The 18434-nt window shown below is 34.0% G+C and overlaps 1 protein-coding gene across 2 annotated transcripts; it reads right to left on the reverse strand.

Annotated features, from left to right (window-relative positions):
* Positions 1-227: 227 nt before the first annotated feature.
* fbxo16 (F-box protein 16) lies at positions 228-17147 on the reverse strand. Of its 2 annotated transcripts, none has more exons than XM_049480995.1 (9): positions 16815-17147; positions 16328-16449; positions 15924-15959; positions 14953-15159; positions 14367-14531; positions 13453-13685; positions 13073-13178; positions 11499-11724; positions 228-931 (listed from the first exon to the last, which is right to left on the reverse strand). In XM_049480995.1, exons 2-9 carry the CDS (start codon positions 16418-16420, stop codon positions 903-905), a joined length of 1095 nt encoding a protein of 364 aa, XP_049336952.1. In that variant the 5' UTR covers positions 16421-16449; positions 16815-17147; the 3' UTR covers positions 228-902. The 2 variants fall into 2 exon arrangements, with proteins under 2 accessions (XP_049336952.1, XP_049336956.1); XM_049480999.1 differs by having other exon boundaries at positions 13459-13685; positions 16815-17146.
* Between the last annotated feature and the right edge of the window lie 1287 nt (positions 17148-18434).

An 18434-nucleotide genomic window follows, 5' to 3' on the forward strand; every position in this document is an offset into this window, starting at 1 on the left:
GTGTATTTCTTTTATTTACATTTTTTTCCTTTTTATTTCGAAATTCTTATTTTTTCAATCCCTTTAAAACTGTAAATGCTCGGCGGAATTGTAAACGAGGGTCACTCTCAAGTGAATATAAATGTTGATTTATTGATTGATCGATTATTTTATGACTATTTTATGATTCAGCCAAAAATTAGACACATATATACCATAAAGCCCAATTAAATGATGGCACATTTCCATTCATTTTAATAATTTATTGTTTATTTTTAATGGAATATCTTTGATAAAGTTGAAAAAAAAAAATCAAAATGCCATGGTTCAACTCTACAAGTGAAACATGGTGTATTTATTTCCACTAACAATTTAATAACTTCATTAATTCTTTCCCACAATAGGAACAGGGGTGCGATCTAAATATCACATTAATTATTACATTAGACAGAGCACTAAATGACAGATTTCTGAAATATTGTCGCACGCAGGCCTGGTTTATATGTACACTAGTTTATGGTAGACAGTGAAATCTAGTGGCCATAGATGGCAAGGCACATTCAAAGTACTTTCTGATGCAAACAAATGCAATAAAATACTTTGTAGACAATTTGCTTTGTATAAACTGCACAGCCTATGATACTAAATCACATACATTTTACCATAGCACATTATATATGTTTCTAATTTATTATTGTCTCCAGCACATAATTATAACCTTACAGATACTGATGACATGAATATGACAATTATGGAGAATTGCATTTGATGCTGTTGTCCTCCAATGGTAGATTAAACCAAACATATGTTCAGATCAAACATGATTACAATCCTGAGGTAAATGTAAATTAGCACATTGTGTTGTTCTATGATTATCCAGAAGAGGGCAGCAGACATCAGTCTTCATCTGGAGCTGGCATTTTTCAGGGCTGTCCTTCGAACAGGGGCACTGCTGCAGTAGAATATAGAAGTGTTAGTTTAGCTTCTTACACGACCATACACAGCTCTCTAGTCAATGAGAACTCTTTGTACATTACTTTATAGAAGAACATGCACAGGACCTCATGCACATTTTCTTTAGTACAGTACATACACTGCCTGGCTCAAAAAAACCCACTAATATTTGGTTGGACCTCCTTTAGCTTTGGCTGCGGCACGAGTTCTCTGTGGCATTGTTTCCCTTCCTAAATCACTCTTTCACAATTCCAGTCCCATGACTCCTGACATTGTCATTTCAGAATATGCTCGTGCCATCAGGGAAGAAAAATCCATTGATGGCATAACCTGGTCTATATTCAACCGCGGTCACGCCATCTGCACTTAGAAAACGCTCGGTCGCGCTATCTACACCGAAAACTGAAGTGCACGTCTAAACCGTGTTTTACTGTAGCAGCGTGCACAGCGCACCCGGAGGAGCGGAGACTGGCGCTTCTCGTGCAGAGACTTAAAATGGAACAGAAACGAGTTTTACACCTAAATAAACATGATTTAACGAGATCTAATCCACAAATATACACCAGAAAGACCACTTCTTATCTGTAGAACAGTGTAACGTTTTGAAAAGGTTTGGAGTGTTATTAAATAAGCAAATCAAATTGTTATAAAATCACATCCCTAAATTCTTAAAGATCTTATTCTCATGTATCCCAGATATATGTTTGAAGTGATATTACTGTATCATTTTTGAGTAAATGAATACCAAAACTATCTATTCGGTTTTGTATAAAAGGGATTTCGGAGTGCTATAAATCTAAAAGAAAATCTAATTCTTATTAAATCAGAACATGAAATCCTTAAAGAATACCTTCCATACTATTTATGTCATGCATGTATACTGATTGTACAGTATCATTTTGGAGTAAATGAATACCAAACTTAGGAAAAATTTATATTCGGTTGTGCATAAACCAGATTTCGGTGTCCTATAAAACCTTCAAATCAAATTGTTATCCAATGAAACCAAGAAAGTCTTGAAGAAAACATTCCATTCTATTAATGACATGAGTAACAAGTGATATTACTGTATCATTCTGGAGTAATTGGATACCAAACTTGGAAAAATGTCTATTCGGTTGTGCATAAACCACATTTCAGAGTCCTATAAAACCAGCAAATCAAATTGTTATCCAATGGCACTAACAAAGTCTTGGAAAACACATTCTATACTATTAATAACATATATATCAAGTGATTTTACTGTACCATTTTGGAGTAATTAAATATAAAACATACAAAAAATGTTAATTTACTTTTGCATAAATCAGATTTCAGAGTCCTATAAAACAAGCAAATCAAATTGTTATCCAATGCCACTAAGACATTCTTGAAGAACACATTCCATTCTATTATTAACATGAGTAATAAGTGATATTACTGTATAATTTTGGATTAATTGGATACCAAACTTAGAAAAAATGTCTATTCAGTTGTGTATAAACCAGATTTTAAGGTCGCATAAAACCAGCAAATCAAATTGTTATCCAATGCCACCTAGACAGTCTTGAAAAACACATTCCATACTATTAATGACATGAGTAACAAGTGATTTTACTGTACCATTTTGGAGTAATTAATTATCAAACATACGAAAAATGTTGATTCACTTTTGCATAAACCACATTTCAGAGTCCTATAAAACCAGCAAATTAAATTGTTATCCAATGCCACTGATAAAGTCTTGAAAAACACATTCTATACTATTAATAACATAAGTATCAAGTGATTTTACTTTACCATTTTGGAGTAATTAATTATCAAACATACGAAAAATGTTGATTCACTTCTGTATAAACCAGATTTCAAAGTCCTACAAACCATTAAATCAAATTGTTATCCAATGCCACTGATAAAGTCTTGAAAAGCACATTCTATACTATGAATGACTTGAGTAACAAGTGATATTACTGTATCATTTTGGAGTAATTGGATACCAAACTTAGGAAAAATGTTTATTCGATTGTGCAAAAACCTGATTTCAGAGTCCTATAAAACCAGCAAATCAAATTGTTATCCAATGGCACTGACAAAGTCTTGAAGAACACACTCTATACTACTAATAACATAAGTATCAAGTGATTTTACTTCACCATTTTGGAGTAATTAATTATCAAACATACGAAAAATGTTGATTCACTTCTGTATAAACCAGATTTCAGAGTCCTACAAACCATTAAATCAAATTGTTATCCAATGCCACTGATAAAGTCTTGAAAAGCACATTCTATACTATTATTGACATGAGTATCAAGTGATTTTACTCTATCATTTTGAAATAATTGGATACCAAACTTGGAAAAAATGTCTATTCGGTTGTGCATAAACCACATTTCAGAGTCCTATAAAACCAGCAAATCAAATTTTTATCCAATGGCACTAACAAAGTCCTGAAGAACACATTCTATACTATTATTGACATGAGTATCAAGTGATTTTACTGTATCATTTTGGAGTAATTGGATACCAAACTTGGAAAAAATGTCTATTCGGTTGTGCATAAACCACATTTCAGAGTCCTAGAAAACCAGCAAATCAAATTGTTATCCAATGGCACTAACAAAGTCCTGAAGAACACATTCTATACTATTATTGACATGAGTATCAAGTGATTTTACTGTATCATTTTGGAGTAATTGGATACCAAACTTGGAAAAATGTCTATTCGGTTGTGCATAAACCACATTTCAGAGTCCTATAAAACCAGCAAATCAAATTGTTATCCAATGGCACTAACAAAGTCTTGGAAAACACATTCTATACTATTAATAACATATATATCAAGTGATTTTACTGTACCATTTTGGAGTAATTAAATATAAAACATACAAAAAATGTTGATTCACTTCTGTATAAACCAGATTTCAAAGTCCTACAAACCATTAAATCAAATTGTTATCCAATGCCACTGATAAAGTCTTGAAAAGCACATTCTATACTATGAATGACTTGAGTAACAAGTGATATTACTGTATCATTTTGGAGTAATTGGATACCAAACTTAGGAAAAATGTTTATTCGATTGTGCAAAAACCTGATTTCAGAGTCCTATAAAACCAGCAAATCAAATTGTTATCCAATGGCACTAACAAAGTCTTGGAAAACACATTCTATACTATTAATAACATATATATCAAGTGATTTTACTGTACCATTTTGGAGTAATTAAATATAAAACATACAAAAAATGTTAATTCTCTTTTGCATAAATCAGATTTCAGAGTCCTATAAAACAAGCAAATCAAATTGTTATCCAATGCCACTAAGACATTCTTGAATAACACATTCCATACTATTAATGACATGAGTAACAAATGATATTACTGTATCATTTTGGAGTAATTGAATACGAAGCTTAGGAAAAATGTCTATTTGGTTGCGCAAAAACCTGATTTTGGAGTCCTGTAAAACCAGCAAATTAAATTGTTATCAAATGCTACTGAGACAGTCTTGAAGAACACATTCCATTCTATTATTAACATGAGTAATAAGTGATATTACTGTATAATTTTGGATTAATTGGATACCAAACTTAGAAAAAAATGTCTATTCAGTTGTGTATAAACCAGATTTTAAGGTCGCATAAAACCAGCAAATCAAATTGTTATCCAATGCTACCAAGACAGTCTTGAAAAACACATTCCATACTATTAATGACATGAGTAACAAGTGATTTTACTGTACCATTTTGGAGTAATTAAATATCAAACATACGAAAAATGTTGATTCACTTTTGCATAAACCAGATTTCAGTCCTACAAACCATTAAAACAAATTGTTATCCAATGCCACTGATAAAGTCTTGAAAAGCACATTCTATACTATTATTGACATGAGTATCAAGTGATTTTACTGTATCATTTTGAAATAATTGGATACCAAACTTGGAAAAATGTCTATTCGGTTGTGCATAAACCACATTTCAGACTCCTATAAAACCAGCAAATCAAATCGTTATCCAATGGCACTAACAAAGTCTTGAAGAACACATTCTATACTATTATTGACATGAGTATCAAGTGATTTTACTGTATCATTTTGGAGTAATTGAATACCAGACTTAGGAAAAAATTCTGTTCGGTTGTGCATAAACCAGATTTTAAGGTCCCATAAAACCAGCAAATTACATTGTTATCCAATGCCACCAAGACAGTCTTGAAGAACACATTGCAAACTATTAATGACATGAGTAAAAAATGATATTACTGTATCATTCTGGAGTAATTGGATACCAAGCTTAGGAAAAATGTCTATTCAGTTGTGAAAAAACCTGATTTCAGAGTCCTATAAAACCAGCAAATTAAATTGTTATCCAATGCCACCAAGACATTATTGAAGAACACATTCAATTCTATCAATGACTTGAGTAACAAATGATATAACTGTATCATTTTGGCTTAATTGGAGACCAAACTTAGAATAAATGTCTGTTCGGTTGTGCACAAACCAGATTTTAAGGTCCCATAAAACCAGCATATTAAATTGTTATCCAATGCCACCAAGACATTCTTGAAAATTCTTGAAAATATTACTGTATCATTCTGGAGTAATTGAATACCAAACTTAGGAAAAATGTCTATTCGGTTGTGCATAAACCACATTTCAGAGTCCTAGAAAACCAGCAAATCAAATTGTTATCCAATGCCACCAATACAGCCTTAAATAACACATTCCATGTTATTAATGACGTGAGTAACAAAGAATATTACTGTATAATTTTGGAGTAATTGGATACCAAACTTAGGAAAAGATTCTATTTGGTTGTGCATAAACTAGATTGGGAGTCCTATAAAACCAGCAAATCAAATTGTTATCCAATGCCACTGAGACAGCCTTAAAGAAGACATTTCATACTATGCATGACATGAGTAACAAAGAATATTACTGTATCATTTTAGAGTAATTGGATACCAAACCTAAGAAAAATGTATATTCGGTTGTTCATAAACCAGATTTCGGAGTCCTATAAAACCAGCAAATCAAATTGTTATCCAATGCGACTAAGACATTCTTGAAGAACACATTACATACTATTAGTGACGTGAGTAACAAAGAATTTTACTGTATCATTTTGGAGTAATTGGATACCAAACCTAGGAAAAATTTATCTTTGGTTGTGCATAAACCAGATTTCGGAGTCCCATAAAACCAGCAAATCAAATTTTTATCCAATTCCACTGAGACAGTCTTGCAGAACACATTCCATACTATTATTGACATGAGTAACAAGTGATATTACTGTATAATTTTGGATTAATTGGATACCAAATGTCTATTCAGTTGTGAATAAACCAGATTTCGGGGTCCTATAAAACTAGTATGGAATGTGTTTATCAAGAAGGACTTGGTTCCATTGGATAACAATTTGATTTGATGGTTTATACTCCAAAATCTGGTTTATTCACAACTGAACAGGCATTTTTTTCTAAATTTGCTATCCAATTACTCAAAAATGACACAGTAATATCACTTGTGACTAATGTTCTTGGTAGATTGGAATATTTTCTTCAAGACTGTTTTGGTTTTATTAGACAACAATTTGATTTGCTGGTTTTATAGGATTTGGTTTATGCACAAACGAATAGACATCTTTCCTATGTTCGGTATTCAATTATTCCAAAATTAAACAGTTATATCACTTGTTACTCATGTCACTAATGGTATGGAATGTGTTCTTCAAGACTTTGTTAGTGCCATTGGATAACAATTTGATTTGCTGGTTTTATAGGACTCTGAAATGTGGTTTATGCACAACCGAATAGACATTTTTCCAAGTTTGGTATCCAATTAATCTAAAATGATACAGTAATATCATTTGTTACTCATGTCAATAATAGTATGAAATGTGCTTTTCAAGACTTTATCAGTGGCATTGGATAACAATTTGATTTGCTGGTTTTATAGGACTCCGAAATCAGGTTTTTGCACAACCGAATATACATTTTTCCAAGTTTGGTATCCAATTACTCCAAAATGATACAGTAAAATCACTTGATACTCATGTCAATAATAGTGTAGCATGTGTTCTTCAAGACTTTGTTAGTGCCATTGGATAACAATTGGATTTGCTGGTTTTATAGGACTCTGAAATGTGGTTTATGCACAACCGAATAGACATTTTTCCAAGTTTGGTATCCAATTAATCTAAAATGATACAGTAATATCATTTGATACTCATGTCAATAATAGTATGAAATGTGCTTTTCAAGACTTTATTAGTGACATTGGATAACAATTTGATTTGCTGGTTTTATAGGACTCCGAAATCAGGTTTTTGCACAACCGAATATACATTTTTCCTAAGTTTGGTATCCAATTACTCCAAAATGATACAGTAAAATCACTTGATACTCTTGTCAATAATAGTATAGCATGTGTTCTTCAAGACTTTGTTAGTGTCATTGGATAACAATTTGATTTGCTGGTTTTATAGGACTCTGAAATGTGGTTTATGCACAACCGAATAGACATTTTTTCCAAGTTTGGTATCCAATTACTCCAAAATGATACAGTAAAATCACTTGATACTCATGTCAATAATAGTATAGCATGTGTTCTTCAAGACTTTGTTAGTGCCATTGGATAACAATTTGATTTGCTGGTTTTCTAGGACTCTGAAATGTGGTTTATGCACAACCGAATAGACATTTTTTCCAAGTTTGGTATCCAATTACTCCAAAATGATACAGTAAAATCACTTGATACTCATGTCAATAATAGTATAGAATGTGTTCTTCAGGACTTTGTTAGTGCCATTGGATAACAATTTGATTTGCTGGTTTTATAGGACTCTGAAATGTGGTTTATGCACAACCGAATAGACATTTTTTCCAAGTTTGGTATCCAATTATTTCAAAATGATAGAGTAAAATCACTTGATACTCATGTCAATAATAGTATAGAATGTGCTTTTCAAGACTTTATCAGTGGCATTGGATAACAATTTGATTTAATGGTTTGTAGGACTCTGAAATCTGGTTTATACAGAAGTGAATCAACATTTTTCGTATGTTTGATAATTAATTACTCCAAAATGGTGAAGTAAAATCACTTGATACTTATGTTATTAATAGTATAGAATGTGTTTTTCAAGACTGTCTTGGTGGCATTGGATAACAATTTGATTTGCTGGTTTTATGCGACCTTAAAATCTGGTTTATACACAACTGAATAGACATTTTTTCTAAGTTTGGTATCCAATTATTTCAAAATGATACAGTAAAATCACTTGATACTCATGTCAATAATAGTATAGAATGTGTTCTTCAGGACTTTGTTAGTGCCATTGGATAACAATTTGATTTGCTGGTTTTATAGGACTCTGAAATGTGGTTTATGCACAACCGAATAGACATTTTTTCCAAGTTTGGTATCCAATTATTTCAAAATGATAGAGTAAAATCACTTGATACTCATGTCAATAATAGTATAGAATGTGCTTTTCAAGACTTTATCAGTGGCATTGGATAACAATTTGATTTAATGGTTTGTAGGACTCTGAAATCTGGTTTATACAGAAGTGAATCAACATTTTTCGTATGTTTGATAATTAATTACTCCAAAATGGTGAAGTAAAATCACTTGATACTTATGTTATTAGTAGTATAGAGTGTGTTCTTCAAGACTTTGTCAGTGCCATTGGATAACAATTTGATTTGCTGGTTTTATAGGACTCTGAAATCAGGTTTTTGCACAATCGAATAAACATTTTTCCTAAGTTTGGTATCCAATTACTCCAAAATGATACAGTAATATCACTTGTTACTCAAGTCATTCATAGTATAGAATGTGCTTTTCAAGACTTTATCAGTGGCATTGGATAACAATTTGATTTAATGGTTTGTAGGACTTTGAAATCTGGTTTATACAGAAGTGAATCAACATTTTTCGTATGTTTGATAATTAATTACTCCAAAATGGTAAAGTAAAATCACTTGATACTTATGTTATTAATAGTATAGAATGTGTTTTTCAAGACTTTATTAGTGGCATTGGATAACAATTTAATTTGCTGGTTTTATAGGACTCTGAAATGTGGTTTATGCAAAAGTGAATCAACATTTTTCGTATGTTTGATATTTAATTACTCCAAAATGGTACAGTAAATTCACTTGTTACTCATGTCATTAATAGTATAGAATGTGTTTTTCAAGACTGTCTTGGTGGCATTGGATAACAATTTGATTTGCTGGTTTTATGCGACCTTAAAATCTGGTTTATACACAACTGAATAGACATTTTTTCTAAGTTTGGTATCCAATTAATCCAAAATTATACAGTAATATCACTTATTACTCATGTTAATAATAGAATGGAATGTGTTCTTCAAGAATGTCTTAGTGGCATTGGATAACAATTTGATTTGCTTGTTTTATAGGACTCTGAAATCTGATTTATGCAAAAGTAAATTAACATTTTTTGTATGTTTTATATTTAATTACTCCAAAATGGTACAGTAAAATCACTTGATATATATGTTATTAATAGTATAGAATGTGTTTTCCAAGACTTTGTTAGTGCCATTGGATAACAATTTGATTTGCTGGTTTTATAGGACTCTGAAATGTGGTTTATGCACAACCGAATAGACATTTTTCCAAGTTTGGTATCCAATTACTCCAGAATGATACAGTAATATCACTTGTTACTCATGTCATTAATAGAATGGAATGTTTTCTTCAAGACTTTCTTGGTTTCATTGGATAACAATTTGATTTGAAGGTTTTATAGGACACCGAAATCTGGTTTATGCACAACCGAATATACATTTTTCCTAAGTTTGGTATTCATTTACTCCAAAATGATACTGTACAATCAGTATACATGCATGACATAAATAGTATGGAAGGTATTCTTTAAGGATTTCATGTTCTGATTTAAGAAGAATTAGATTTTTGTGGTTTTATAGCACTCCAAAATCCCTTTTATACAAAACCGAATAGATAGTTTTGGTATTCAATTACTCAAAAATGATACAGTAATATCACTTCAAACATATATCTGGGATACATGAGAATAAGATCTTTAAGAATTTAGGGATGTGATTTTATAACAATTTGATTTACTTATTTAATAACACTCCAAACCTTTTCAAAACGTTACACTGTTCTACAGATAAGAAGTGGTCTTCCTGGTGTATATTTGTGGATTAGACCTCGTTAAATCATGTTTATTTAGGTGTAAAACTCGTTTCTGTTCCATTTTAAGTCTCTGCACGAGAAGCGCCAGTCTCCGCTCCTCCGGGTGCGCTGTGCACGCTGCTACAGTAAAACACGGTTTAGACGTGCACTTCAGTTTTCGGTGTAGATAGCGCGACCGAGCGTTTTCTAAGTGCAGATGGCGTGACCGCGGTTATATTCAGTGTATTCAGGTAGTCAACTGCATCACATCATTACATTACATTACATTACATAACATTTGGCAGACACTTTTGTCCAAAGCGACTTACAATAGTGAAGTACAAATGTAATAGAAGGTAAAAACAGGAAATGAGGTTAGAAGTAGTTAGTTTGTTGTTTGGTAAAGCGAGGTGAGATTCACTGAAGGAGCGCAGCGGCAGGGAGGTAGCGTAAGCCTTCAGGAGCGAGTGCAGGTAGGAAGGAGCTGTTCTGTCATCACCTTGTAGGCGATTGTAAGAGCTTTAAATTTGATACGAGCAACAACTGGTAGCCAGTGGAGCTCAATGAGCAGCGGAGTGACATTTGCCCATTTTGGCTGGTTGAAGACCAGACGTGCTGCTGCATTCTGGATCATCACTGCCTTTCTTTTTACCCTGATGCTTCCATCACTGTGGAACACGGTAAATTTGGACTCATCAGACCACATGACCTTCTTTCAATGCTCCAGAGTCCAATCTTTTTGCTCCCTAAATTTAAGCCTAAAATAGTAAACTATTTTCAATACCCTTAATTTCAGAAGAAATAATGAATGAGCGGGTGTCCCATTACTTTTGTCATACACTATTTTATTAGTATGGATATCAGTGTTTATAATATTCTAATGTAAAGACAAATGTCTAACGTGACTACAGTACTTTATAATTGCAATGTTCAAATTCTCTAGTTTTAAATAATTATTGGAAGACTGTGTGGATGAGTTAAAACTGACATAAAAAGCTGAATGAAGAACAGCGGATGGAATTACAACAACATGTATATTCAGAAACAACTGTGGTAATCCGAACTGGATGCAGAAAACTTGACAAAACTTACTGTAAATAGATAAAAACAGTATATTATTAATCATTAAATTTGAGTTCTTGTTCCTAAAACAAATGAAATGGCTAACAGACGCTTTTTTGTTAAAAAAGAGGTAATTTAAGCTATATTTAAAAAAAAACTGTTCAAATACTTTAATCTTTACAATATAAGCTATGAATGAGTACAAATTAATACAATGTAATATGAGATTTTTTAACATTAGCGTGTGTCACAATGTATGAAAAAAAAACATCAGCTGCACTAGTTAATCTACAGCTGGATAAGAATGGGCGTTTTATGAGTGGATATACACAGCAGTGGTCTTACTTGGTGTGCTCCTGTGGGATCTTTGAGATGCTCTGAGCCCCTCCTGGCTCAGTTTCGGGACTGGCGACCTGACTGGACCTGGCCGTATCCCAGCATTCCACTGGCTTGAGCCAAGCCTCTTTTCTGGATCTTTATTGGCCGAGAGAGCTGCTAAACTTTGTGTCGCCCACTGTGGCCTGCTCTGTCTTTTCTTGCCATCTGCAGCAAGGTCCACTGACAAAAACATCTGAGAAAGGACACACAGCATTCAGTAGATTATAACATCATTTAACACCATGTGTCCTACTTAAGAACTGTCACTGTCACCTGTTTCCCACAAGAAAAGGCAAATCCTAATGCAGTGACAAAGTACATATTATACTTATATAGCAATTATCTAAACCAATCACATACTACAGCATTTATTTTACAGCACAATGCTAAATAAAATAGCATTGTGCTGTAAAATAAATGCTGTAGTATAAACAAAGCTCTTTCTTTTTCAGGTGCTCCTACTACAGTTGGGGAGTGTAATTTATTTTTACTCTCATTTTAATTTTCTTTTGAACTATAAGAAATGCAAATGATGCACTGAGCCACCCCGCCACCACCATTACCACCACAAGGCCATGCTCTACACATGCATTTACTGGCAAGCAGAGTGATGCAGCACCGACATCTGAAATGAACGAATATGTAGACTGTTGCAGTCACAAATACAAATTCTATTAACCCTATAAAAATTAATTGAAGCGTCACAATTTTCAAGTTGTTAATGTACAGTTAAAACATATTGTCCGTTGTCAAATTATAGTACATTTAATGAGAATTACAACTGTATCTCTATTATATACCAGGTATACTAGGAATGTACTAAAAATTGATGTTAAATATATTTACAGAAGAGTACAAATATGCTTCTTGTTCCTGTCTTTTGTAAGTAGCACACTTTTAGTATACTTTGTTGGGTATGAAGATATATTTTAATATCCTGTACTACAATTTTTAGCATGTTACAAATTTACTTTTTTAAAAATAGTAGTAGTAATTTAATTTACTTTCTAAAAAGCTGTTTTTAATACACTTAAAATTTACAAAATACATTTGAAAATAGGTACTTTAGAAGTATACTGAATTACGTTAAACTAAACGTTAAAGCATAATATTAATGTACTTTTAATATATTTTAAGTAAGTACATTTCTCAATATGTTTTGTGTTCAATTAAATATATTTTCTTTTTTTACCAGGTAGGTTTTTTTCACCGGATTAATATAGAACCAGAGTGCTTCATAGCTTCTGTTATGATTTCAATTTCATTATATTTAAATGCAAATTTTTTCTCATCTTTTCTAAGTATTCCTTTAAGATGTCTCCAGCGTCTCCAGGCCCAGTTTCTTCCAGTCTTTTTTTAGTTTTGCCTCTGCCTTCATACTCCCACTGTGCACCACATTAACATTACTTCCTGTGTAAAGTCTGTTGACTATGCATAATGCCTCTCAGATATGTAGTCTCTAAAGGCCTCCTTGCTCTCTTTTCTCTTTTGATTTGAGCGAGAGTCGGTGGGATGGTCACATGATAATTGGGAGAGCTTACCAAAGATTTGGCTTTGCGCAGCCTGTATGACGAGGCAGACAGGGCCTTCTTCTTTGTGTTTTCTTGTGTTGCTGTGTTGGGATTAGCTCTTCTGCTTCTCGCTTGTCTGCAAAGATAACGAGGACACATTCAGCCCCAGATTCACTCTTAGTACACACACACACCGTACTTGTATAATAAGCCCTATAAGACACAGTATTTTTTGGACTGATAGCAGAATCGTGGAGAAGGAAAAGATGCAGGGAGGATTGGAAAGTACATATTATTTTTGGATCATGCCGTGTGCAGTGCACAGTAGTGTGTGAGCATGGTGTGTGTGCCTGTGTGTGTTTGTATGACTAAATGGGTCAGGACAGTTGTTACTATTCTAACTGCCTTACACTTGCCGTGCATGCTCAACTGGGTCAAGGTTCTCTAAGTAGTTGAAGCGTATTGTATCCGTGGGGTGCTTGTCTGAGTCCCTCCAAGGTGGAAGTCCTTTTGTTACTGAGCCACGCCCAGTTAAACTCCTCCCAGTACCCTGACTGGGTCTTTGATTTTGGTAGCCAGTCTCCTCCAAGTCGCTGCTAATCACTCTCACCTCTGGAACTACGAACTCTTCCTTTGCAGGTGTCTACAAAAAGTAGAAAGGGTCAAACATAGCAGATACCACAGTGAACATTTTACAAACGGTAAAATTGCTAGTTAATAAAGCTGACTAGTTAGCATGAAAACAAAAAGTAGACATGTTAAGTCTGATTTCTGACTGGTTTTCGTGGTGTATGATACTATATTACATATTGTTGTCTTTAATTATGAACATAAATATGCTGCATAGCTATAGCAACCAATTTTGAATTTCATATTCAATTTTAACTTAAAAACTTAAAAATTGCACAGTTTGCAAACTTGTTCCTAAAATGGATGATTGTCCCTTTAAACTTCACTGACTATTTTAAAAGTGGGCAAATACTGAATTCTACGGGATACTAATGGAATTAGTAATGGCGTATCAGTATTGATAGGTATCACTATTATTAGTATTATAATTTTAGTTTAAATTAGCAAACACTTATACTGAGATGTACTATTGTTAGCTGAATGTTACTGTTGGGTAGTATATATTTCTTTGAGTAATATATACTACCCAACCAAGTACATTTTTGTGGCTGCTTTTTAGTACTTCACCTATAAACAGCTAAATCCCAGTAGGTTGTATTAAAGAAATATTAGTTCTTTATCAGAAGGTTTCAACACTGCTACTGAAAAAGAAAAATGTACCATTGTACCGTGTCTAGTTCTTTTTGAGTCTCACCTTGGGTCCACTTATGTGAAGCCCCTGCACTGTCTCTAGATAGTGTCTCTTCCATACGCCTTGCTCGAATGGTGTAGGAGTGAAGGTTATACACCAACCAAGTCTCAGACATTTTGGCATCCAAATCTGGTCCAGTTCCACCAGGCTTTTCCAGTGCCAGTTAACCTGCCAAGGGTTCAAAAAAGACAAAATATGCTGTACACATTATGTATGAATAGTATTGTGTGTGTACTCTAGAGTATAAACAGTAACTAAATTCACGCAAAATTGGTTCTTTAGGGGTTCTTCACAGAATGCATTATTTTTGTGTAGAATCATGTCAACTCAAAGAACCAGCTAGATGCTTAAATTGTACTTCAGATTTAATGAAAACGTGTAGGAAATTGTTATATATCTTTGGTTGGATCCTGACAGTGCATTTCATACTGATATTCACAATTCTAGCATTTTAACCAAGTTAAATAGTATCAGATACTTTAAAACCTAAATCTGCTTTTCTTTATATAGCTATAATAAATATTATGCAGTTTAACATAGTACTTCAGTGTTTGAATGCTAAGGGTTGGCCTTCATGTGCATTAATTACCTGTGCACATCTACAGAGGCTCCTGGGGTCCAGGAATGAGAAAACATAGAGACATATGACTCTTGGTAGAACATTAGTGAAGTCCAGAGCTGCCTCTGGCACTTGGCTGCACAGAGTCTGTCTGAGATACTTCAGCTGGCCTGTAGTACACCGGGAGAAGAAATCCTGCAGCACTTGCTTCCTCTGGCTGTCAGACCACTTATCAAACTAAAGAAAAAATAAACAAGGAATGACTATACAGATACCACAAATAAACTAGACTTAAAGAAACAGGTTATTTTGGCGGTTCACATTCACAAAAGTATGTGACCTGTATCTGTGTGTAATATGAACGAATCTGTCCCTGAAATGCCTCAAATGCGCACATTTTAAGGCATATAAATGTCACCAACTGCAGAAAACGTCATATTTGTGAGATGACTCGTAGCTTTTTAAAGGGAAATAGATGCGTTAGCAGCTCATATGTGGAGCATCTTTTGCTGGAGTGGAGAGAAAAAGCTGGTCTGAAGTACATGCTCAGGTCGAGGAGGTGAAAAAAGGCCAGACAATTTGCTTTTGCTGATTTTGCAGCTATAGCTGCACAGCTGCACCAAGAGATGCACATAGTGCATGCAAAAAAAAGCAAAAATTCGATTTGACCATTTACATTCATATCGCATGTCCATGGATCAGATACATAACCGATTTAGGACCACATATGACATAGTGACTAAAATCTGATTTTAAAAAAAATGGATTTGGCATGTTCACACAGCCATGTAAAAATCAGATATGAGCCACATTAAGCAAAAAATCAGATTTGATTCACTTCAGCCTGGTAATGTGAACGTAGCCTTAGTCATGGTTAAGCTAGAGGACAGTCCAGCATGTTATTTACTTAAAATGACAGAATGTTTTACTGGAAATTGTACTCAAAATAATGTCCATTCAACAAACCTGTTTAATCTTTTATTTAAAAAATAATTCCTCACCCATTTTCCCAGAAGGTTTCTCCTCTCTTCAAAAACCTACAGGATTGATTATACACATTTAAAAACACTTCTAATAGACAATCAATGCAGCATTGACAATACAAGACAAGACAAGACAAAACAAGCAAATTCACCATACTTGTGCTGGAAGCACAGAGATGGAAAGCTGCCTCTACCTTTATTCCATTTATGCATTGAACTAACACATACACACTAGTGAGCACAACGACATATTGTGAGGACACGTGTCTGAACCAGTGGGCAGTCATCATTGAAGCACCAAGGAGCAAGGAGGTGAAGGTTAGGGCCCTATACGATTAGTAAATTTACAAATAGAAATTCAAGGAAGATTATTAAAATCTGGCATAAGAAAGGATAAAGAATGGATGGTCAGAGGCACATACATGGTTGTTGATCAGGTGGTGGTTTAGTGGGGTCCAGGCACTCCGCTTGGTCTGCATTTTGGCTCCAGATTTCTCTCTAAGGGTAAGGGGCATCCTATGACCCAGGCTCCTTCCACGAATACCTATAAAACAAACAAATACATAAACAAAAGAAAAAAAAGCTATTTCAAAATAACCTGTGCTGCATAAGTTTTAGGATAACATGCAATTGTTCAGAATAAATTGCCTTGGGCTCATAAATGCTAAGCAAAGGAACCAAATCTCCATATAAGCTTTTTGTGCACACAGAGACAAAGGAATGATGTATTTCAGCACACTAAGTTAACCCTGTAATACTGTATGCGCTGAATCAACACTGTTTGAGCTCATTCAGCACAGGGGATTTGCCTGTTTACACTCACTCAGATTTAGAGAGGTGGTGCAGACAGTCTAGTCTAAAGCCTGGGTTACTGAACAGAGCTAGGAGAAGGATCAGTGGAGATCATACCCTCAGTACTGATGGTGTCGATGCAGTCCTAGTCCTGATAATCCTCCATAGTGCACCATTTCCATTCACACACCACTGATATCGAAGGCTTCCTCTCGTTGCCTGTAATGTGTCTTCAGTTGTCGGGTTCCCATAGCGATGACACTGTTTGCCCCGCCCCTTTGAACTCTCACAGCCAATAAACGCGCTTCAAGAAACAGACTGGCCAATAGCAGTCCGCTCCACGTCCTCCAGGACCTTCATTCAAAGAGAACTTCTTGCCTTTCTGGTTACTGCAGCATTCACTCCCACCAGCCCTGCTCTCCTGAGACATTACTGATCCCTTACTCACACAGGTAGGTAAATCAGCCACAGCCCACAACTGTGCTACTGGCTGCCAGAAACACACACATAAGATTTGTTTGGAACTATTTTAAAACATTTTATGTTGCAATGACAATAAAAGTACAGAACATTTATTAGATTTAAAATATATATTTTAGAGTGCAGTTTCTGCAGAAACTCTCATTGGAGCAATGTTGGTGTCATACAGATGTAAGTTGCTAAGGTGTATAATGGAATATAAATAAGTCCAGAGACATTTGGCTAAACGTTGCAACCCAAAATCATTTGGTTGATAGGTGGAATGCATATTGTTGCTGTACAATGAATAAAAAAAAACATGTATCTCCAAAACAGCAAATTTACAGAACAGATATAAAACCCTCTTAACTTTCAAAGGAAGTCACTGTTAAAATAGTTTATTTTAGGTAATTTTGGACAATTTATTTTGGTCTATTCATCAATAAATTAATGACACAGTGTAAGGGTGTTTGTGTGTTTTAATTATGTAGTAAATTAAAAACAACATTTTATAAACTTCAGCAAGAAAATATATTTATGGATGATATGCTTGTGTCCAGAAACCTTTGCCTAAATGTTGAAGTGCAAAAACATTGGGCTAAATAGTGAAATGCAGATATATCTAGCTAAAAGAACTGTGTCCAAACATTTGACTAAATGGTCAAATGTAAATATTTTTGGCTGATAGAGCAGTGTCCAAAATCTTCTGCCTAAAATGTGGCTAAAACCTACGCCCATTAGCTGGTTTATCCGAGTGCTCCTCCATACACAGACAAACCTGAAGAGCAATGGAGAGAAAGGGTGCTGTGCACATTCTCAGCTGGTGTGTGGAAGAGCTAAACATTCTGCTGTTAATTGCTATGAGAAAAATGTACACTGATTTTTCAAAACATTGAATATCAAATTGGTTAATAAAACATAAAGCATAACTTACAATATTAATTCTATGACTGTACCAAATGTGGTGTTTGGAGCTTAAAATGTGACCTGTAGTGATATTTTTAATGGTGGATACATTTCTGCGCATCCATATGGGAGAGTTTTGTCCACAATAGTTTGCATTTCATTCTTTAATGTCATTAATGAAAAAACAACATTTAATGATGAAAAAATATATAAATTCATTAAATAAATACATAAAATAAATTAATAAATAAAAATCAAACATAATATTTGTGTTTTGTCTGCTCGTTGCAGTGCAGCCATTGGTTTAACACTGCTATCTTTTAATTTCATATGACATATAACGTTTTTTGTTCTACGCACATTTTAATATAT

Source organism: Astyanax mexicanus, chromosome 1 (assembly GCF_023375975.1).
Source record: "Astyanax mexicanus isolate ESR-SI-001 chromosome 1, AstMex3_surface, whole genome shotgun sequence".
Lineage (NCBI taxonomy): Eukaryota > Metazoa > Chordata > Actinopteri > Characiformes > Acestrorhamphidae > Astyanax > Astyanax mexicanus.

Bases quoted from the DNA above. Each gene is read 5' to 3' on its own strand.
- fbxo16 (XM_049480995.1), bottom strand. From the start codon at position 16,420: ATGCCCCTTACCCTTAGAGAGAAATCTGGAGCCAAAATGCAGACCAAG. The intron at 15,160-15,923 runs GTGAGGAATTAT...TTTTTTCTTTAG, and splicing joins GAAACCTTCTGGGAAAATGG to TTTGATAAGTGGTCTGACAG. The intron at 932-11,498 runs GTAAGACCACTG...ATTCTACTGCAG, and splicing joins ATCCCACAGGAGCACACCAA to CAGTGCCCCTGTTCGAAGGA.